Genomic DNA, 22,919 nt, shown 5'->3' with positions numbered 1-22,919 from the left:
GCACAGCAGTCACACAGTTTGTTGTTTTTCACTGATCTAAAAAGAAATGTTCACTCTGGTCAATGCCCATGTCCCTCTTTAAAAGCTGAGACTCTACATCTGAGTAAACATAACTGAACCATAAGTCTAAGATGCAACTGCTCCCCTCCAAAGAGTGTTGCTGTTGATGAAGACTCTACGTTGCATAACGTAGCGGAGCCTCGTTGCGTAATAGATCCAAATCCTATTAATGTTAATGAAGAAAACGGGCTGATGGAGAAGTGCAGCTGATAAGGCTGGATGGCTCTAAAATCCTGAGCCCAGAAGCAGGCCAGGCCTCGGGGGGCCTGCAGTGGAGTCAGTGGTCGATACAATGACAACCAGGAGGTTTAAAAGCTGCTCTCCACTGACACTTCATCCTGCTATAAAATGTGTGTCAACAGGCAATTTAGTGCGCAAGTCTTCTGGCCTTTCTTTCTTTTTCTCTGTTTTTTTATTTAGAGAAGAGAATAAAACCAAACGAGACGTGATAAACCTGCTTTTTCAAATGCAAATCGAGAACTTCCGGGAGATATTATCATCCAGGTCTATTCACGGATGTGACCGAGGTGACTTTGCTCATTTAAGGCAAATCCTGAGATTGCGTGATTGGATTTTAAAGCTTATATTCTACTGTTAACTCTGTATTTTCCTTGGCTCTATGCAGCTTCATGGATGAATTCATAGGTTTCTTTAAACACTGGCCAGGCCGTCTCTTCCGGTCCGCCTCTGGCTATGACTGTTTGTCAGCCTCAGTTTGAAAGTGCGCTAATGGGAAACAGACAGGCCAGAGTGGTCAGCTCTAGCCAGCCCTAATGGAAATCAATGGGCTATTCATTAGAGTAGAATTTAGGTGAAACACTGAGGCTGGCCCATCTCTCTCGTTTTATAGCTCGCTGCATCTATCTCTGCCTTCTTCTCTGCTCTTCGACTGAAATATGACTGCACACCCATGCAGTACTTACAGTGAGCCAGCTGGAGTTAATCGCTGAGACAATATGTTACGCTCCCGCTACGATGCTGCATCATATATCACCTCAACAATCTCACACCAAGGACGACGCATCAGTTTGTGGGGACATTTCACGGGCTGTCTGTGAAGGTGCCCCACCAATAAGTAAGAACAAAAGACTCAGGGCTTTCTGCTAATATTGTCAAACAACAGAGCAGCAAATAATATGACAGTCAAAAACTGCAATTGAGGATTAACATCCTCCTACTGTTAAAAAGCTTGTTTTCCTTCCAAGTGAGCTGCTTCGGCCTGCAGTGCAAAACTATAAATTTGTGGCTGCTGGTAAGAGTTAAGAGAAAGGATGATAATAGACGCCTGCTCTTTTTGTTTTCTGCACAGAGCGAAGGCTAAAGACACAGGGATAGAATAAAAGAAGTGCAGGCAGCATAAAGTCAGGAGTTTCAGAAAAAAAAGGAAAAGCAAAGGGTGAATGGAGAGGAAGAGCGGGGACAAGATGGATAAAAGCAAGCAGAGGAACAAAGGGATGAGTAAGAAAAAGGAAAGAGAGAAGGAGGTGAAGAAAGGGAAAGCGAGTGAGAAACAACAGAGAGAAGAATGAGAAAGAGTACGTGAAAAGCAGTTCTTGGCCCCAGGGCTGGCAAATGGCAGTTGCCATAGCAACGTGTTACCCGCGACCCAGTTCAGTGGTAGCGTAGTCCTTAGGAGCCGCTGCGCTCTTCTCACACGTACACACGGAGTGATGTAGCCTGAATCAAAACCCAGAGATCGGTGCTTAATGGAAGTCAAAACAAAAATAACAACCAGCTGCAGGACGTTAAAGCAACCGAAGCGATAACACAGGAAATATGGAGGGAAGGCAATATCTGGTTTACTCTGAAGTCACTTTTTGGGAACTGGGTCAAACAGAAATTGCAATATTGGGCAAGTAAGAATGGTATACTGTTAGTACTTGCCACAAAAAGTCACACAGAGTGCTGATCTGGAAGTATCGTGCCCCACTCACAGATATTATAACTTATTATAACTACTGTTGGTTATATCCCTGCTCATTAAGCGATGCTGTAAATTCAGCTAGCAGATGCTTCACCAGGAACTAGTCAAAGCTTAGTTTTCTGAAGTGGACTTACATGAGATACTCATCTATATACATGTGTTTTAATGCCAGTGAGTGACTGCTGACAAGCCCCCAGTTTAGAAAAGCAGGATTTGCAGCAGTAGATCTGCAGCCTAAAAACATTATTAAGATTTTGAACATTTTCACAGTTTTGCAGTCATTTAAAGGGTAAATGAAGTCATTGTGTTCTCCAAAGATGTCTGTGATCACAACAGGCCAAACTGTTGTTTTTCTCCAACAAATCATGGGAGTTGACAGTCAGCTGCTACATCTGTTTGTGTTACAGCGGGACATTAATATGGATTCATTCTAACTATTTCACTATTTCAGCGCATCCTTAAATCAGATACTTGTGTGCTCTGTGAGGTAAAAGTGCCTCTATCATCAAAAAAAGCTTGAAAACTGGTGATGTAAAAACTTCCGTTACCCACCACAAATGCCTGCCTACTGTCAGTGTAAAGCAATGCAAATATTTTAGAAGTGGCATACAGTCCAAAGTGGGGCACACCAACCACCATCAACTGCAGCTAATACAGCAATCAACAGGAGGTGTCTGGTGCAGCACCAACAATAACCAGCAAGGAGTTGCCAACTGGTAATACACCAAGAGTACACATTTTTCCCCAGCAACCACAGGTTATGACGGTTTCACCAGCTGGTCTCTAGGCCTGTGTGGCCGAGACCTTAAATATTTAACAACAGTGGCATTTCTTCATCCTCATTTCAGGTTTTCTGAACAGTTAGCCTCGTTTTAGAACCTTAGTTACAAAGCCTTATTATTTTTCATCATATTCAAACCCAAGTCTTATTGGACAAGAGAGCCTTTGAGGCTCTTTGACTGGATAAATGAGGCCTGGCACGCAGTAGACGTGGTTGGAGACAGAAGCTGTCACAGTTTGCTGACATCTTTTGTGATTACGCTCCGCTTCCTGTCAATCACCTGACACCCACGACACAAAGTGAAGAGCGTTTGCTATGAAATAATCCCTCAAATACGCTTCGCATTATAAACTTTGTCACAGTTTGTAGCATTTGGTTTTAATAACAGACATCTAAGTAGATATGAAGGGCAAAATAACTGAGGTCAATATATCATTGTTTTCTCAGTCGGTAGCAGCATCTGCTAAAGTCTAGTTAATATTTCCTAAATTTATGCACTAAATATCTCTGGCTACATCGATTTCTGTGCCGCCGTGTCTATAAATCAGATTTAAATATAAACTGAGAGTAGAGGCAAGAGAGAGATTACATCCCACTGCCCTGATAGTTAATGATTTGCCATAAACTGTACAACCCAGTGGCACAGCATGATTATCGCCAACTGTGAGTGCGCACAGTGCATCTGCCAGGAATAACAGCGTTATTAAAGCTTTGTGAATATTTCAGCGGCCGATCTGGCCACTGCCTGAGGCTCCATTCAAATTTAGAAGTGTTGTATTCATTATGGGGCAATTTCCACAGAGTGCATTATGGGTAGATTCCCACAAAAGAGAGAGGGTGCAAGAGAGAAGAGAGTGGGAAAGGTGTGGGAAAGTGAAGGAAGAAAAAGAAATGGGAGGGGGGGGTGGATGACTGCGCCTCCTCTGGTGGAAATGAAAAAAAAGCCCCATCTGCTCAATGGCTGCAGACTCCCAGCCACGCACAAGCTCGTAACTACAGCTTGGGAGATTTCTGTTGTTCCACTTTGTGGAGAAGGATAAAATGTTCTTCAGAGCTTCTTCAAAACTGCAAAAGAGAACATCAAAAGCGCAGCATTACGAAGCCAAGAAAACGAGGCTGTTCAACTCGATTTTCTTTAACCATTTCTACCACCAACATTATTCCCTAAATCTGGGAACACGGCTACATCACCGCAACAAAAAAGAAACATGAACAGTTGGATAATCAGCCTGGTTGTAAGGAAGCCAACAGCTAGGCCAGATTATGCACATTGGCACAAAGTTGCCAACGCTGATTGGTTGTGATGTGCCAGTAACGTTCTGGGTAAACATTTGAATAATTCTGACTATAAAATGTTAGAAAAAAATGACCGTGAGAAATTCCTGGAGCCCAGACAGTCTTCTACAAAGGATCTATCTACACAACAGCAGCAATTTCAGTCCTTTCAGTGTCTACCTGTGATTAATTCAAGCACAGTGCTGGGTGTAGGCCATATGCATTTTGTCTGAAGCCAGTCAAGTGGATGTTAAAAAGCAGATTTTAGGGTATATTTCTTGCACTTTTACAACTGGATTGATCAAAAAGATAGCAGATGATAAGCTTTCATGGTCCTGAATCTAAAGATAATCAGTATACTGTGGCGTAGATGCAAATAGAAGCCAAAACAATTACTCAGTGCAATTAATCTTAATCAAATTTGACTAATTTACTATAAACAGGACTATCTGCATTCTCTCATCTCTGTAATAAAAAATAATTATCTCACGGATTATCTGGCAGGTTATTAGCACATGCACAGTTGCTGTATCTGCATGATTTGTCAGATCCGTCTTCTGCAGACCGTTCTGTGCAAAGAAACAACATGAGAATACTCATTTTGTTTGATTTTCTTTCAATTTTCTCCTCATTTTGCCTCCATCTGTCACTGATCTTACAAACGACACTTTGAAGTTGTTTTTGGTCGCTTTTCAGAACAATAAGAAACAAAGCAGCACATAATGGTTTACCCGCAAAAGCCCGTAATTCACTCAAAATGTTTCACTTATTGCTCAAAAGAAAACATTTGTTTCCGTGAACAAATCAGTGTCAAAACCTTGACAAATTTACCATCCTGTCAGTGCAACAGAGCAGAGTTTAAGTGGTGTGGTGGTTAGAGCCACTACCTCAAAGCAAACAGGTCTTGGTTTCACCCCCAGGCTGCCCTGGGCTTTCCGTGTTGAGGTTGCATGTTCTCTTTGTGCTTTTGTGGGTTCTCGCCAAATACTCTAGCTTCCTCCCACAGTCCAAAAACATGTGTGGGTAAAGTGGTGTTTCTAAATTGGGTGAGCATAAATGGCTGTCAGACTGGCAACCCGTCTCGCCACCCCTTGACAGCTGGGGTAGACTCCAGCTCCACTGCAGCCCTGAACTGGAAAATCGATGGATAGGGCTTTTCTGATGAGGAGTTTCGTCTTAAATTCTAACAGCAACAGTTACATATTACCTGTGTGTGGTAGAGCAACTACAATTAGACATCTTTTAGTTTTTTTTTCTTTTCAGCATCCTGATGACTTGGTCACATCAGGTCATGTTTGCAGAAAAATAAAAAAAGAGAAAGTCGGATAAAAACGTAGAGAAAATATGCATGATTCCAACAACTGGCTTAATCATTGTGCGTTAATGGACTTACCCAGAAGACGTCTAAGTATGTTCAACTGAGAAGGACATGAAATTTCATATGTGGAAAAAGTGTGGACTGCTCACAAGCATTTGCATTTAGTTCAAAGGAATGATAAGTTTCCTGATGTGGGAGTTAGTTTCTGATCTTCTGATTTCTGTTCTGAGGAATGTACCAGCTTGTAGCTGATTAAAAGGACGTGCTGGGTTTTTTTTGCTGTTTTTTTCCCCACGGTACATAACTGACCCAAATCTTCTGTTTGTGAGAAACCCTTGGCTGATTTTGCAGCATTATGAAGGGCCACAGGGTCAGCATCTGTCCCGGCGTAACTGAGCTTGATGGAGCGTGCGGCGCTCAAATCCCGTTCTCGGCACTCCTCTGCGTGATCAATACTTTTTTATCCCGCTGATCTGTGCCGTGTTCATTCCCCTGCAAAGCTCTCTCTTTCAGCGGTCAATCTGAGCTAAATGCTGCCAGCTGGGAGAGAGAGAGAGAGAGAAGCAAGTCCCAAGACACACATAGCAAACACACTTACCCATGTTAAAATAAATTCTACAGAAATGCCTACACAGATGGGGCGCACATGAGAGCGGATGCTCACACAGATGTAGAGCAAAACACACAAACTGTCAAAATCAGCTTGTTGCCAGTTTGCATCCAAACCGCCACGGCTGACACTGACGCTTCCAAAAAGGGGACACGCCAAGAACAAAAATAATGAGCAACATGAAGTTTAGGACCCCTGATTTATCTTCAGGCAGTCACGTCATTTGGAGTGTTTCATCGCACAATATGATGAAAGAACACTGTATTCCTCTGGGGCTATTTGGCATAATGAGGCGAGTGCAATTAACATGCACAGCACTAAAGGAGTTCATTTAAAAGCACCTGCCTTAAGCGTGCAGTGACACGATTTAAAGCCTGATGGCAGATAGTTCACTGACCTCATACCCAGTGTGAAAACTACTTAAACCGCTCTCCATTGTCTCCTATCGTCTCATATTCAGAGGCAGGGTCACCTGTCCCACCGTCTGCTGGCTCAGTGGAGCGCAGTCAACGCTATTACTTTGAGTCTTGTTCCACCAAAATGTAAAATGGCCCCTCTGGCCAGAAATGCGGCGCCATTGGACTGAATGGCTCAGCGGTTACGCAACCAACTTGGCTAATGTCACTTTCCCTGAGATGTCAAAGAAGTCAGTGGCCCTTTCCTGGCCCATTCGCCTCTCCTCCAACTCCCCCTCCTCCCCCTCGATGTGATTATGAAGATTCACTTTTCAGCTGCCTCAGGGACTCTCTGCACGTTAAGTCTGTGTGTGTGGCACAAAGGCACCACTGAGCATGAACTTTAAAATATGAGCTACAAGTCTCATTTACTATAACACAAAAGCACGTTCTGCGGTGGCTGACTTTACATAGTTACATCTCTTATATATATAAAAAGATCTTTAAAGGCTACGAGGTGAATCGTACATAAAAAAGCTGGACTGCGACAGACTCTTGCCTGAAACCGAGCCACAGAATGACCTACATGTAACTCAGGTGAGTCACTTATTGATGTCAGCTGTGGCTAATGATCATAAGCGCTAATCGGCGTCAGGCATTTTATTAGGTATGGATGAGAGAAGCAGATTGGGCATCAGTGGGTGATGGACGGGGGCCAGAGGAGGTTGGCATCACTCAGGAACAAGACATGCTGCGCCAACCTGCCACTTGCTGCTATTCATATACTCACTGCAGTCTGGGATTCAAACATAGATGCACTGTTGAAGGGTGATGTGTTCAGATTACAGTTTTTTTGCACTAGCATGGGTATTTATTTCCAAATTCTACCAATCTGTTGCTTCTTGCTAGGGCAACACAGTTATAGACATTAGCGGTTTGGGTGTAATTTTGTTTTTAATTTAGTCCTCGGTTAGAATGTTAGAATTAGTGGATAATGTTGGTTAATGTTGGCATGATAGTGAGGATAATGCAAGCTAAGAGGTCCTTCTTCCACAGTAGGAAGTAGCTAGGTGTCTTAGAAAGGCCTGCACCTTTACTAATATTTATACACCACTTTGCATTTATTCATTAGTTATAATTAATCTGTGGTTGTCTTTTGACCCCTCATCTCAAACCAATTGTACCAGATGGCTGCCACTCACTGATTCTGGTTCTGTTGGACGTTTCGTCCTGTTAAAAGGGAGTTTTTCCTTCCTGTCGCCAAGTGTTTGCTCATAGAGGGTCGTCTGATTGTTGGGGTTTTCTCTCTATTATTGTAGGATTTTTACTTTACATTATAAAGCGCCTTGAAGCAACTGTTGTTCTGATTTGGTGCTGTATAAATAATATTGAACTGAATTGGTGTTTGTGGAAGAACTGGCCCTGGTAGGACCTCATCCAGGGAAGTTCTGGGGGACAACAAGGTCTTTAATGTCAGGTAGGTAGCATACTTTAGAGTAAGAAGAAAAGCTAAGAATGGTAGGGTGCTATACTTTTAAACATCACCATGAAAAACATAATATTCATGATGCAGTCGGAACAACAAAAAACAGTGCAACCATCTCAGTCCCATCTATTTCTCATAGAAGCACATTCAGGCTGCATAACTTGTATTGTTTTAGCCTTCTCTGGATGCCAAAAGATTTTTACATTATTATTACATCATCATTAAGTACTAGATTGCAATGAAAACAGAAAGGCTGAATGGGCTCCTTGTGCCTCCTAAGGTCCTGCAGTGGGAAGACAGCTAATGCGACCAAACTTCAGATGATACAGTGTTACTGATTTTACTGTGCTGACATAATGAGCCTTTTCTAGGTTTCCTGTTGTATTCATCAATTTACTGTTGTAAAGCAGTAGTACAGTTAGCATTGGGCTAACTACAAGTAGGTTCCCATAGTTCCACAAGTAAAACTCCCAATCACAAGAATGACAATTTTCCAGTAAATAATGAATTGTAGGGTTTTCCGTATAACGAATTTAACAACATTTTAGAAAGCAAACATGGGATTTATTTAAAAGACCAGTTTACAGAATAGTTGCAGACAAACTGTCTGATGACCAATATTATATGACACACAAGGCAGGACGGCTCCATGCTTGTTTATGCCCAATTCTAATCCTACAATCTAAATGCTGCAGCAAAATTTGAAAGTCATCAGACCAGACAACACTTTTCCAAACATTTGTTTTTAGGAGTGGCAGCCAACGTGGTCTTCTGCTGCTGTAGACCAATATTGTGGATTCAGAGATGCTCTTCTGCGCCCCTTGGCTGTAACAAGTGGCTATTTGATTTACGTATTACCTCCCTCTGACCTGACCTCTGGCATCAACGAGACATTTTCATCCAGACAACTGCTGCTCACTGGATATTTTCTCTTTTTCTGGCCATTCTCTGTAAACCCCAGAGAGGTTTTGTGGGAAAATCTCAGCAGATCAGCAGTTTCTGAAATACTCAGACCAGCCTGTCCGGCACCAACCACGCCACGTTCAAAGCCACATAAATCACCTTCACCCAAGTTTTAACTTCATAGTCATGTTAACTGTTTCTGAATGCATTAACTTGCTGTCATATGATTAGCTGAACAAAATGATGGCACATTCTCAAATTTAGTTTAGTCATTTTGGCCAAATTTACATGCTGATGTAGAAAAATCTCCTAAATCATCTACCTGATGTCCATATTTTAATAATTAAAAAGACTGGACCTACCGCTGTAAGTCACACAATAAAAACTAAGCTGAAATGAGTTAACCCACTCTAGAAACTAAGTGAAATTAAACTAACACTATTAAAACTCAGAGCCACTCTGCTGACATGTTGTAAAACACCATGCTTTCTTTTTAAAACTCCTTTGTGATGCAGTGAATACAAAGATTCCTTTTAAGGTGAGAAACAAAAGGCTCTTTTAAAGGGAGTTTCCTCAGTGCAGCGAGCTTTCATGTAGACAATAAATAGCGAGGCACTCTAATACTAAATAGTCCTTGTTTTGTGTGTACACACAGAAATCAGAGCCAAATAAAAAAAAAAGTGACCACAGTGCAGGGACCGAGAGTAAGAGCACAATGGTGTACCACACGGTCTCGCCCACATGTGTGTGTACAAAAATAGAGCTTTTCCTTTAGTGCAAGTAAAGCACTGACACAGACATTCCCCTCAACCACTCCTGGTCATTGACACGTAAACAAATACAAGCGCACACACGGACACACACACACATATCCAGATGGAGGCTGACAGCATGCTTTGGGCAAATGGCTTCAAATGAGGAACACATGAGCCTCTCTCTGTGTGACGGCTTTCACATGCTCCCACAACCTCACACACCTCCGGGGCGGGAGGAGGATAGGCGAAGGGTGTGTGCATTAGTGTAAATGTGGGAATGAGAGAGAGGGAAAAGGACAAGACAAAGAGGAGAAGAGAGGAGACAGAAGAAGCAGAGGAGAGAAGCAGAAAAAAAGATAAATGTGGCACTTAATGACAAATTAATCAGTGGGAACAGTGATGATGCCAGAGCACATGGGGTCAGATTTGTCAGAGGGATTTTGAAAGCATGTGAAGACAGAATCACAAGTGTAGTTTGTGTTTTGCACAGAAAAAAAAAAGATTTCCCTTTAGTTTTGCTGATTCCTTGCATGCAACATTGACCTGATAGCACAGCAAATCACTGGCTACATAAAAGATGCATGTAAAATCATCCATTTATGTATATTTTGAAGCCTCAACTTTGGCATTTTCAGCATCTCGAGAGGATCTGACTGAGAAACCGAGCACGCAGGACGCTTCTGTGCCAGAGAATCACAATGTAGCCAGATCTGAAAGCAAATGCTGCGATATTGTCTATTTGACTAAAATGGGACCATATTTTCATGTGTCGCCAAATACAGAGTTTAAACTAGCGATAGAGACCATAAACCCATAAGGAACGTTTCTGCTGTGACATTAAATCAAGTGGGAAAAAGAGTCATTTTCCCATGCACTTCTATTTTTGCAACCAGAGGAGTCGCCCCCTGCTGGCCATTAGAAAGAATTAAGGTTTAAGGCACTAGCAATTAAGATTTCACTTTTTAAAAGACAAACTATACTTCTAAAGTTTTTCTTATTTGTCTTTGATGCTTATCTATATAAATAAATAAAACCTTGAATCACAATAATGTAACTTGTTCTTGTTTTAACCCTGTAAATCCTGAACTATGAAATAAACTTGCGTGTTTACTGAACTTTCTGACAAATTGAAAATAAAAGAAATTAACTGTCAACTTGCATGTACAAGTTTGAATTTGTATAATTTTTGCTACTTCACTGGCTCTAAATGTGTCTGATTGTAAAAAAATAAAGTCATACTGATGATGTAGAGGTCTCAAAACTCCGTATTAAATATGATGCAGTTGGTGTTACAGGTTCATATAATATTTTTGGCATTGATGAACAAACAGATTAAACGTTCACAAGGACATAACTACATATAGCTGATGTGTGGGAGCTTTTTTCTTTTTTGTCTGCCATAAAACATAATCAAGTGAAGGGAGTAAAAGCCTCAGTGAGAGGAGGCTGTTTGTAACAAAGTCAAGTAGGAGACCGATTCCAGCACAGGCGAGTCTGTGCATTGGAGTAGACGTGGGTGTGTGAGAGAAAGAGCGAGGTTTGCATTTGGCCGGACTCTTAGGTGTCAGCTCCCAGTTTAATGGTGACTGAATCACTGTGTCAAATATTTTGAGCACCAATAAAGGAAGCAGCACCTGTAAGCATGGCTTACACCAACACATGTCTCAAAAAATATTCATATCAATGTAACTTTGGTATATAGTGACTGAACTTTATCTAATTTCTACTTTGCAAGAGAGAAAAATATTGGGATGCTTCACAAAGCCGCTGAAGATAAATGCGTGTAGGCCGAGTGATGAATTTACCAGTTTCCTGCCCTGAAGACAAATATAAGAGCTGAATAATGAGTGGCTTTCTGGTAAATCTCACTCCTTCACAAGTGTGGAGAGGAAGCTTCTTAAGATTTATGTGTGTGTGTGTGTGTGTGGCAGCAGAGCTTTGATTTGGTCTGTAAAGTGGATTACAAGGCAGAAAAAGACTGAACACAGGCGACATGTTCATTCAAAAAAGGAGCAAAATTTTCCATTGGACATATATTTACTTGAATCCTCTGCTGGTGCTTTATATCTACACATAAATAACAAATGAGAGGTCAAGAGAGGAGCCCAAACTTTTTAACATGACATTAAAGAATGGCTTGATTGAGATGTAGTAAAGAAAGCTGGGAAGAAAAACTACCCCGATATTCACGAGAAGCACAAACCAAATGTCAGCAGGGAGAACAGCCCAGCTCCACTGCCGCCTCACCTGATTGATGATCATCAAACAGAGGTTGACCTTTAAATTCAAGGTGTCAGCCTGGGCTCAGCTGGACTGTAGCACTGAAGCTTTTTTTCTCCAATGACCCCTGTCTGCCCCCAAAAAAAAATTTACACGTTATCACACCTCACAGTGGTTATTTTCCGCTTTGTCCAACCTTGCTGTCACTTATTGAATAAAACTGAAGCATATTTTCAGATTATTATTTTTGTGATGTAAAAATGTGTTAAAAATGAGCAAATTGGCATTATTGACACTGTCTTTACTTGGTGCCGGATCCATAGAAAAAATTTGCAGTATCGCACAGCAGCACTAACGGCTACTAAGTCTCTGATTGGCTGCCCGGTCGATGGTCTTAGAAACCAGTTCTTACTGCATCCTGGATGAGCTTAGTGCAGCAAAGCAGCTCTCTACCTGCAGCAGAGCCAACTTATAGTGACTTTTCAGCTCAAAGCAGACTCCTAGAGCAGAAAGAAAACTACAGTTATGGTGGCTCTGGAGTCTGTCTGACCATGGGGCGAGAGATTCTCTAGGAAACATGTGACAGGAAGGGCCAGGACTGGTTGTTTAGTGGAAACAGAACTTTCAAAATAAGAGTGAAGGGATTGAAGTGAATTGAATTGATTTAAAATTTAAAAAAAAACTTTTTTATTTTAAACGCTAAAATGAGCTGTCAAATCTGGCTAGATTCTCGCTGGCCTGGATTCTAGCCAAGAAAAGGAGCTTTTTGAAATTCATAAAGACATCCAGACCCTTCAGTCTGCTTTAGCGCGAGAGTCTTGTAAGATTCAGAATTTTTAAATGCAGATATGGGTAAGACGGCAGAAAGCAAAAAAATTAAAAAACAAACAGCCTGATTGAGAGGAACTCTCTTTGTGCTTCAGAAGCTGCAGCAGCAGCTCTGCCCTTCCATGCAGAAAATTCGACTAAACCTGTATCCTTCCAGACGATGATGTAATCTCTTACGGTTCTGATCTGAACATCATAACCAAGGACGGCGAGCCGGCACTGGGTTATGTAAGAGCAGGCCTGCACGTACACACAAGCAGGGGAGGGAAGGACGGTGTGTGTGTGTGTGTGTGTGTGTGTGTGTGAACAGGCCAAGCATTTACAACAAAGGGCAGGACAGAAGCAGCAAGTTGAAATGCGCTCAGGGCCACTTTCAAGCGCTTAAAGCCGCTTCAGGGAGTCACATTAAAGGTAAAAAAAATTTTTAAAAAAAAAGAGATGCTTGCTTTCGCTAATCAAACTGTCTCAGCCTAATGAAATCTGATATAATTGCACCTCAGAGAGCATAGATGATGTCTTATTATCTGAGCTCAGAGCACCTCAACGCACAAACACACACGCACAGATTAGAGATTATAGGAAGCAATCAAGCAAAAGGATCAATCCGAACCCACCAAAACACCACCCGCTACCCACCCCCGATTATAAACCACGCCTGTGTTCTGTGTTCATTTTCCAGTTTGTAATTACTCTCAGCAAAATGTCACACAGAGACCCTGCAGACAGACACAATGAAGGTTCAATTAAGAACATAGACTCTGTTTACCATGATTGGCTAATAGAGCTGCAGCTAAGGGAACGTAGCTAATGGAAGCGAGTAATGTGAAGAGAAATAATCCAAACTGTGTGCTAAAATATCATACTTGTGCTATAATATCATACTTATGACTCAGTTCACTTATAATATTCTAAAACTAGATACACCATGACAGCCAGCTGCTTCACTGCTTCCTGTCTTCATGCTAAACGCTAACTGACAGACTTGACTTTGGCAAGAAAGTTAAAAAAATTATATCTAACTACACATCCTCTAAAGTACAGAACTTGAAGCATGAAACTCTAAATATTTACATTACGGACAGATTTCTCAATTGTAATGTTTTCACTTTGTCTCTCTTTGTGGCAAAAATGATCCTGAAGACATACATGCTGTATATAAAGGATGGACTTTGCATAGTTTTGGACCGGATGAGAAATGGGTGGGTCGGACTCAGGCTCAGAAGGATGCTGTGTGCTCATTCAATAGCCCATAAACTCATGAGAAAAAAATTTCCTGAGGTCACAGATCAAGGCAACAAACGGCAGTTTCCCTTTTGCCTTTTATACAATTGGAATTCCATCGGAGCCGCCCTATGCTGGCCGTTAGAAAGAATGCAGGTTTAAGACACTTCCTAAATCCATCTTTTATGTACAGGTGGAAACACCTGCTATAATAAGAACTATCACAAAGATGCTGTTCGAGCTATTTGGCGGGAGCTGGCTGTCTCCATAGGGTGGAGGCCCCCATTGCTTTTGCAGTGTACTTCCATTAGGTAGCACTTAGCATTCATTTAGATTTTAACGAAATGTGTCCATGACATTGAGTGGATGAAAAAAGTGTAAGCCTCTACAAAGAGAAAAAACTCTACTTTTTGTTGCTCTTGCTGCAATTTCCTGTTACCCACAGTGCCACAATGGATGTAACCGCAATCAGCTGACATAAGCAGTTCTTTAATCAGTCGTTTAAAACTAAACATGAAGAATCCGCTGCAGAAATAGGAACTCAAGCATCACAATTTAAGCACAAATCCTGCCTTGAGCCTCCGACTGTGACACCAAGCATCTGGGATTGTTTAAGTGTTTACTCCAAACTTCGTACATGTGCTTCCTGATTCAGAAACGCTGGCACACACCGACACAAGCGCCTTACATGACAGCGCTCGCCTTGTTGCCCCAACTTTAAGTCTTCAGCTTCTTAAGGGATGCTACAAGCTTATGGTCACATTCCAGATGTCAAAGGCACACACAAATGATTACACCAACAAATAGGCCATCCTCCAATCCGGTCTATTTTGGGCCACTGGTGTAGGTGGACTTGGTTGCGCAACGTCACACCTGGAGCACAGCAGCCGAGGCTGCAGAACTGGGAGAAAGCAGCTGCGTTATAATTTCGCTATTTCAGAAAATAGTCATTAATGAATTCAAGGGCTCAATCGATAGCTATAAATATGGCTCTCTATCTTTAGAGGCCTTTAAAGAGGCTTCGCCCAATCGCTCAGCTGAAGTCACACAAAAGGCTCTCATTGGACATGGGCGTGCGCGTGGCAGGATGCCTTGGGAGAAGATGATGTAATATCTTTTTGAAACATCACTGTTGAGGGACACCCCACTCTTTTGAACTTTACGTCACAGACAAACGGTGACCCAGCAATATCACCGAGACAGGACCAAGGAATAAACGAGTCAGAGTTCCAGCAAAACCATGTAAACTTACTGACAGAGTATGTGCTTCTAGTTTAATTTCTAACTAGGAATAAAGATTTACTTCCAAACTTACCGAATCCAATCTAACACTAAAAGTATAAATGTAAATATTTGCTTCCAATATAGTCATTTTTAGCCTGTTTTATACATGCTGCAGAAATATATTTATGTTTTCAAGCATAAACACTTCATTTTAAGATGGGTTCACACACAACTGTGAATGCAATCTGCAGAAGAGGAAGCAATAAAGCAGAAGACACTGCATGGCGCTGTGAGGTGAGTGTCTGTGCAAAGCCCTCCAGGCGTATGCACTCTGACTTGGTGTCACCTATCCTCCTCTCTAAGGAGGCCTAAGGGCAGGATGTCTGATCAGCTGAAACACAACCCTTCCCCAGGTGTAAACATAAAAAAGGTGTTTATCTTTAAAACACCCATCACTGACTAAATTACGACTTACACCTCAGACTGTTTGTGCTGCACATTCACATTTTAGTAAGTCTATAATCACCACGGCCTGTTTTCAGCTGCCCCCAAACAGCAGGATGTGATCTTTACTACCAGGCCACAACGAAAACAAATCAGTCACATCCACTCTGTATGGACGTCGAGTCCTCCGACGCACAAAGACACGCCTACACAGAGTCAGTATGAGCAACAGTTTGAGCAGGATTTTGAGGGAAAAATATCTAATTGCTTGCTTGTCTTTGACAGGTGACAGGCTGTTTGCACGTTTGCGCCTGTAAATTAATTCCATGTGCATGTAAAGGTCTAAATGTATTTTTAACCACTGATAGTGTGACATACATTGTTACATTTCCATTGTATTATATAAAAACGAGCATGGCGCAGGGGTCCAAATCGGCATGCGTGCATCACACAGAGGCTCTGTTTCAAGTGCGCCTGGGTTCTAAATGATGGACACGACCATCTTTTTGCGCCAACGGGATCAGTGATTGTTTCGTAGTCTCCAGTTCGTCTAATAAAAGCTGTTTTTTTAATTATTTTTTTTTAAAACAACAACAAATAAGAATCTCTTTTATATTCGATTAATCGCGCTCCTGACTGTTCAGCCCTTATGGATTCCGCCGATAACAATCGAAGCGGCTGCGGCGGGAGGATCCACCTGGCGGAAAACAATAATGCAGCCGTGCACGGCGCGCGGCCCCGTTATCAGCCGCTCATTAGGCAGGAATGAGCTCACGATCTCGCAGCAACGCAAAAGCAAATTGGCATTAATGCATGCTCCATAAAACCAGAACGAGCAACCTTCCCGAGCGCATCAAGCCGCCCACCCCCTCATTGTCTCCCCCCTGCATCTGTCTCCGCCACACACATACATTCTTTGAAATCACAAAGCAAGACCTTAAATTGCGCTCGAAACCGCGCGCAATAATCTCGATCACCATATTCCCACGTCGCCAAATCGCCCTCAAATAGGTGTGAGGCCGCAGAACAAAAAAAGCCCTGCTATTGTGTCGCGCGCAAGCGAGAAAGCCATTGCATGTAGGTTAAACCCGCTCGCGCTGGCGCAGACGCAAATGTCTCCAAAGAGAGGGGGAAAAAATGCCAAAAACGCGCAAATGCCAGCGGCGGATTGAGCGTACCTTTGCTCTCCTGTCCCTCGTCCTGAGTCTCCTCTGCGTTGGACTCCATGGCAGGCTTTGTCCCGTCCATTATTTTAGGGGAATATAGTCTCCTTGCAGGCTACTTGCACTTGTACCTTACAGTGTGTGGATGATGGAACCTATCCTGGTGACTGGATGCTCTCTCTCTCTCTCTCTCTCTCCGTCTCTCTCGTACACACCCTCCCTCTCTCTCTCCCGCTATCTCTCCTTCTCCCTATTTAAGCTCGCCACCGTCTCTCTGTCTATATCAACAATTCAGTTTCGAAATGCAAATGCACACGCATCCGTGTTACAGAATAATGCCCCCAAAATAATGGCAGCCGACTCCCTTTTTGGCGCCCAAAATCATCCTCATGATGTAAATTACTTCCTAAATATATTTTGATAATATATTATTGCAAAAGGGAATTAATGATAATAATTAAAAAAAAATCCTGTCAGGCTGTTTCATCTGTGGCTTCCTGTGATTTTGATTTTTTTTTATTGTTTGCTTGAATAAGGACAAAATGTGCAGGTGATTTCAATATGCAAACTCACGGGTAACCATGCATGCATGCAACCACACACACACACACACACACACACACACACACACACACTCACCGCCCCCTCTCCATCTGGTGAGCTAAGAGAGAAACAGAGAATGAGGGAGGGAAGGGAAGGATGGAAGGAGGCAGAAAGAGGAAGGGAGGGAGGGAAAAGGGAGGAAAAGAGGGAGATGCTGTAACAGAGTGTAACTGTGTGAGATAAACGCCAGCAAGAACCTGAGCAGGAAGGCTGGGAAAAGGAGGTAGTGACTGATTTTGAGTTTTCTCTCACATCGAACATCAGTTATTTTAACACCTCTGAGCAACCACTCAGCTCTCATTAACAGCCAGCACGCTCGGTTGTGTGTTGCATAATGGTTATGTTTCATTCAAAATCAATCTCTTGCTTTCCTGTTGTGTTTAAGTAGCTTCAATTAAACTAATTTGAGCTCTGACCGAACCATCTTTGACCAATTAGAGCTTCCGAACTGGTACAAAGCCATGCGTTCACCTCTGCATTTCCTTGCTGATTAGTTGTTCCCACAATCTAATGAAAAACTGACTAAGGTGGGTCCTCGAACCCCAGTGAAATGCCTACAAAGTGGGGGTGTATATGCAAAGTGGGGGTCAAGGGAGTGTGTTGTGCAGTTTTTCATCATTCACCCCATTTTCTAATAATAAACACATCCCCAAACAATGGGACACCATCTGTCCCGAATCCTCTTAAATAAGATTTTAATTTGAGCCCACGCGTCCCTATTTTAGACAAAGCTCAGCTCACAAAAACAGTTTAGGAAATCCCCCCTCACCCCACCCCACCCCAACAGCCCCTGATGTTTTCATCTAACAAAACATCAGACGCCAGAATGGCTAACGTGACATATATGACATTTAGTGGGTCCATTCACCCTGAGGGTTGAAATTAACACCCTGCCCTGCACCATATGCTGGTGAATCCAAGAGGGTCTCCAATCACACTGACTTTTTGACATTTGAATGGCTCTAAGCACCATGAGGAAACCTGAGCCTGCCGCATAAATGAATGACCACCCAACGAGACAGCACGAAAAACATGTAGGAGTCAAGGGAGTTTGGTAAGAAGTATTATTCCCTTTAATGACAGCACACTTCTGCACCGGAGCCAGATGATTAGTTGAGCTTCTACCATACGAAAACATATAGTTATCATAGAGCATAATTATTTCTTTGTGTGGTCCAAAAAAAAAAAAAAAAAAAAAAAAAAAAAAAAAAAATCCACAGTGATACAAAGGCTGTGAATAGCTCCCATAATGATTCATCTGGGGTTTTTAATTAACAAGTTAATCATTATAATTTCATGAAGGAAACTGTTCTGCACCTGAAACAGCAAATGTTTGCCAGTGTTGCTTAAAAAGTGAGAAAAAATGAGTGGATACAGCTTTAAAAGGGAATTTAGACACAGAAATACAAAATAAAATAAAAAAATTTGCAAAAACATTTTAAATGAAAGGAAATTCCATTTTAGTAAATATTTTTTTAAACTATGAGCTGAATTACCATTTTTGCATTTATGCAAACGTCCGTAAAAAAACGGATCATGTATTGGCTGAAAATTACCAGTAAATTTTCTTCTAGCCAAAAAAAAAAAATCCACCTTAATGACCATCAAGAGATTATTTATGAATACATTTTTGCATTTATTGCCCAATAAGCACTGATAGTTTGAGGCTAAAGTCATCATCTTGTTAAAACAAAGCATTTCCCACTAAAGTAAGTAGAAACAGGACCAGCAACAACCTTGGGAAATGTATCCAAATACCTCAACATGAAGCTTTTTTCTAAACGAATTTCCCTCTGGACACATAATGTGATATTACAGGGCTGCTATGCTTAAGTTGGCCATTTATATCCACTGTCAAATTAACCAAATTAATTCAGTTTAAGTCTGGGCATTATTATTTTCCTTTTCACTTAGCTGTACTAGTTGCCAAGCACTACAGTCTATGCTGTTTCGTAGTCCATATAGAACAATGAGAGCTCATACAATGAGGATATTGAATAATCAGTAAATGGTATAATTCTGTTTTGTAGTTAATTCGATCTGTAGCAAAACACAGTCATGCGTTGGGACAAAAAAAGAAAAAAACATGGAAGAAAGGAGGGAAGAAATGCAAAAGGACAGAGTCACACAAACTCAAACTGTCAGTTACCAGGCTGGAAGGGTGAGCTTCAAGTCCCATTTTTCTCCCAGAACCCCCATAATCCCTTGCTGGGTCACACAGATTAAGGACTTGTCCACAAGATGAGATACAGTGCTTCCTGGCACTCTTCACGATCACCCTGTCACACACATGCACATGTGCACAATGTTAAAAACACACACGCATACACACACAACATGCAGTTTGGCGTTCCAGAGACGTCAGAAAGTCCGAGTCCTCATAATTCCTACCAAGTAAGGCGCAACAAAACTGTTTTCTTTTTATGGTGGAATTCCAAGCAGGATTTCTTAAGACAGAGTTCTTCCAAACTTCTCTTACTTCATCTCACAGATTATTGTGTAACATTATTAAGTGTGTGAGTCACAGAATAAGCCAAAACCTTCACAAATGCAATACCACCACAGACTATTTGGTTTTCTGACTATTTGACTGTCAAATAAACTCAGTGAAGATGCTGTGTAGCACTAAAAGTTCAGGACCTGCACCAAACCAGGTTCTGCACAACCTGCCAGTTGATTTTTCACATCATTCTCTAGTTCCTCTTTCACTTGTATTACTTACATTTACTGCTGTCAAACAGAAGAAGCCCTTGAACTGTAAACACCAAGGGCCTAAAAAAAACAGCTCATTGTCTAAGCTAAATGATACTTTTAACAAATGGGCCTGTTGTCCCTCAGAAAAAGGAACACATAGGCTGCTCCTGTGACCAACAGTGACCGGGTAACCAGTCAGTTTTGGTCACTTCCTCCCCTCACTCACAACTGTTCTTGGTAGATGGCTGCCCCTCCCTGAGCCTGGCTCTGCTGAAAGATTCTTCCTGTTAAAAGGGATTTTTTCCTTCCCACTGTCATGCTTGCTCATTGAAGGTCATATGATTGCTGGGGTTACTCTGTGTTCTTTGTGTTATTGAATTCTATTAGTTCATTTATGTTCATGTGTGGGTGGAAGAAAATGGTGGAGTGGCCTACAACTTTTGAGGAGTGGAGATACAGAAATAAGGACAAGAGCGTGATGGTGAAATGCAAACTGCATCCAGGACAGAAACAACTGCATTACGATGCTAACACAACTTGGATCTTTGCAAACATCTGCACAGACAGCATGCTAATGCAACCTAGTTGACCTCAGACCCTGAACTTCAACAGGTAACAAAAGCAGTGAGAAGCAGTCAGGCTTGCAGCCTCAGTTCCTACCTGTTCATGCTTCTACAGAAGAATCACTGTGGCGATTGCTTTAAAGTCTCTTTGAGCTGAACTGTTGACTTTGCTTAGTTGCATACTGCAATACTTTACAGAAAAGTAGCGAATAATGTGCAATATGTTACTGTTTTTGAGTAACAACCCCAACACTGATCATGACTATACTAGTATGATGACAAAATAAATGTTCACTTTTGTTGAAAGGGGTTAGCATACAAATAATTGTGAACTAGAATTTATTAAAGATGAAAGCATTGCAGCTAAAATCTGTTGGTGGTTCTACATGGAAATTTAGTGGAGAGCATGAATTCATTGTCCAGACATTTCACTCAAACAACAAATTGGGGAGATTACCAAAGTCAGCAGGATCTGCTCCTTAGGAAGAATGAATATTTGTACCAAATTACATGGCAATGAATTTAAAATTAAATACTGTAGTCTGAAGGAAAAGGATGCACCAACTGTGCCATGTTGCCATCCTTAGAGTCATGCTCCTTTGTACTGAACTGACACATCGAAGGGATGCATACTGTGTTTGTGTGTTTGGGGTGGCAGTCAGGTATAGAACTGTGCCTCTGTGTATTATTGTGAAATGATTAACAACAGAGTGAGCCTAGGACTAGACAAAGGACACTTAAATCAAAATCCATGTCTATGGCCTGTAGTTTGGACCCTAAACAGTGTGCTTGTTTGTGTGGGCATACAGGGAAATGTCAATGACGCCAGTAAATATTTAAAATGCAAACTTTTGAAGCCCGTGCAGAGAAGTGACCCATGCAACAGCTGATTTTGGAAAATATCTGACATCTAGGTCATTTTTAAGTAGTTGTTAAGCTTAAAAAAAGCCTCTGTGCTTCTGCAGCACTGCAGAAACTTTCTTATCTGCCTCCAGAACTCTCTTAGTCCATTAAAGGCAAAGGCATGAGTGCCTGTCGACTGCCTGTCTTCCCTCATTACAACGACACAGAAGGGAAAGTGGCGCTCAAATTGGGTCGTACTACAGTAACGAGCACACTGCAGCTCCTTCATGGGAGCAGATGTGGAGCTAATGTTGAATAAAAGAAGGAAGAAAAGGAGAACACCGGGGCCTATGAGCACCTCAGCAACGATAGCCACGAGCAGCTTCAAACTGACTTCAATCTAAATATTTCTACACCATCGTGATACTCTGGAGGTGGTCACATCCTTTTTATCAGAGCAGTCTCGTCTCAGAGTGATACAGGCTCTGCTGTTTCCATGGAGATGGGAAACACTGCCGGCAGGCTGCAGTGATTGAGATCTCTTAGCGATGCTATCAGTTCCTAGAAAACTTCTCATGTGGCTGTGGCTCTATGTCCCATCAGCCAAAACTTAAAATCTAATCAAGGAGATAACCATGACATGAAACTTCTCAGTGTGCTATCAGTAAAATCGTTTCTGCTCCCATGACCAGCTCAGCCGAAGGCTACTGTTGTTGACATGCAGCCAGTGTACTGAACGCTTCCTGTTGTTGTGAGGAAGAATCATCTTGTGCACTGTTAGACTGCGTGTAAATAAATAAGTAAGTTGTCTAGCGTGAATGGAAGCAATCACCCACAAGACGCTTCGCATCTTCTGAGTGCACATCTGTAAGTGCAGCAGGAAGCACACTTAACCATATTTATGGAGGTGACTGAAATCTTTTTACAACTACATGATGGATTAGAAGAACTTTCTCAGAGATGTTCATGATCCCCAGAGGATAACTCCTATGACTTTAGCAAGCTTTGTTTTTTTTTCATCACCACCATGAGGGCGAATTTTATGATTGTGAGTGAAATTTCTCAACAACTGCTGGATAGATTCACTTTAAATTTCCCCATTAGGAGAAATGGTAATAACCTGAGGGGTCCTTTGACCTTTCATTCAGCATCATTGACAGGTCAGTGTTTTTTAATTTATACTGTACTTTAGTTATAATAAATATCAGCTATATCTTGTGTTTATTTATCATCTTGCTTTCCATTAGCATGTTAATTCGGAATTAGCATTTGGCACACAGCACTTCTTTGTTGTGAGCTAACAGAGCCATTAGCATAGCTGCACAACAGTTTAAATGCAAGTTGTTAAGATTTAAGCTGTATCCATGTAGGAGGTGATCAATCATCACTCATCACATTGAAACTCAGGGCTGCCAACCTTTTAACTATCAAATAAGGGACACTCTGGTGTGCCAGTAGTACAATGCACAGCTAGCTGGGTATAGTGTAAATATGCACAGTATGTTCATATTCTTATAATAAAAATGCAGTAAAATGTTGGTATTCAGTTCAACCAATACCTCATCTAAAACAATAAAGAAAATTCTGTAAATAATCACATGGACATTTC

At 41.7% G+C, this 22,919-nt stretch overlaps 1 protein-coding gene across 2 annotated transcripts in view; it reads right to left on the bottom strand.

Moving 5' to 3' along the window:
* The window catches only part of LOC116323119 (neuronal membrane glycoprotein M6-b-like), a 50,422-nt gene that overhangs the window by 13,239 nt on the left and 14,264 nt on the right, over nucleotides 1-22,919 (bottom strand). The window contains exon 1 of one of the 2 annotated variants that reach the window (XM_031743379.2): nucleotides 16,623-16,801. The exons of the other annotated variant lie outside the window; for it this stretch is intronic. Within the exon in view, the coding sequence (XP_031599239.1) occupies nucleotides 16,623-16,692 (70 nt within the window). The 5' untranslated portion in view covers nucleotides 16,693-16,801. Of the gene's footprint in view, nucleotides 1-16,622; nucleotides 16,802-22,919 lie in introns of those variants that run through there. 2 annotated transcript variants of the gene reach the window in all.

The sequence above is a fragment of the Oreochromis aureus genome, linkage group 23 (genome assembly GCF_013358895.1).
Source record: "Oreochromis aureus strain Israel breed Guangdong linkage group 23, ZZ_aureus, whole genome shotgun sequence".
NCBI lineage: Eukaryota > Metazoa > Chordata > Actinopteri > Cichliformes > Cichlidae > Oreochromis > Oreochromis aureus.
Note: the sequence above shows the minus strand (reverse complement) of the source record. Positions and strands in the feature narration are given on the sequence as shown.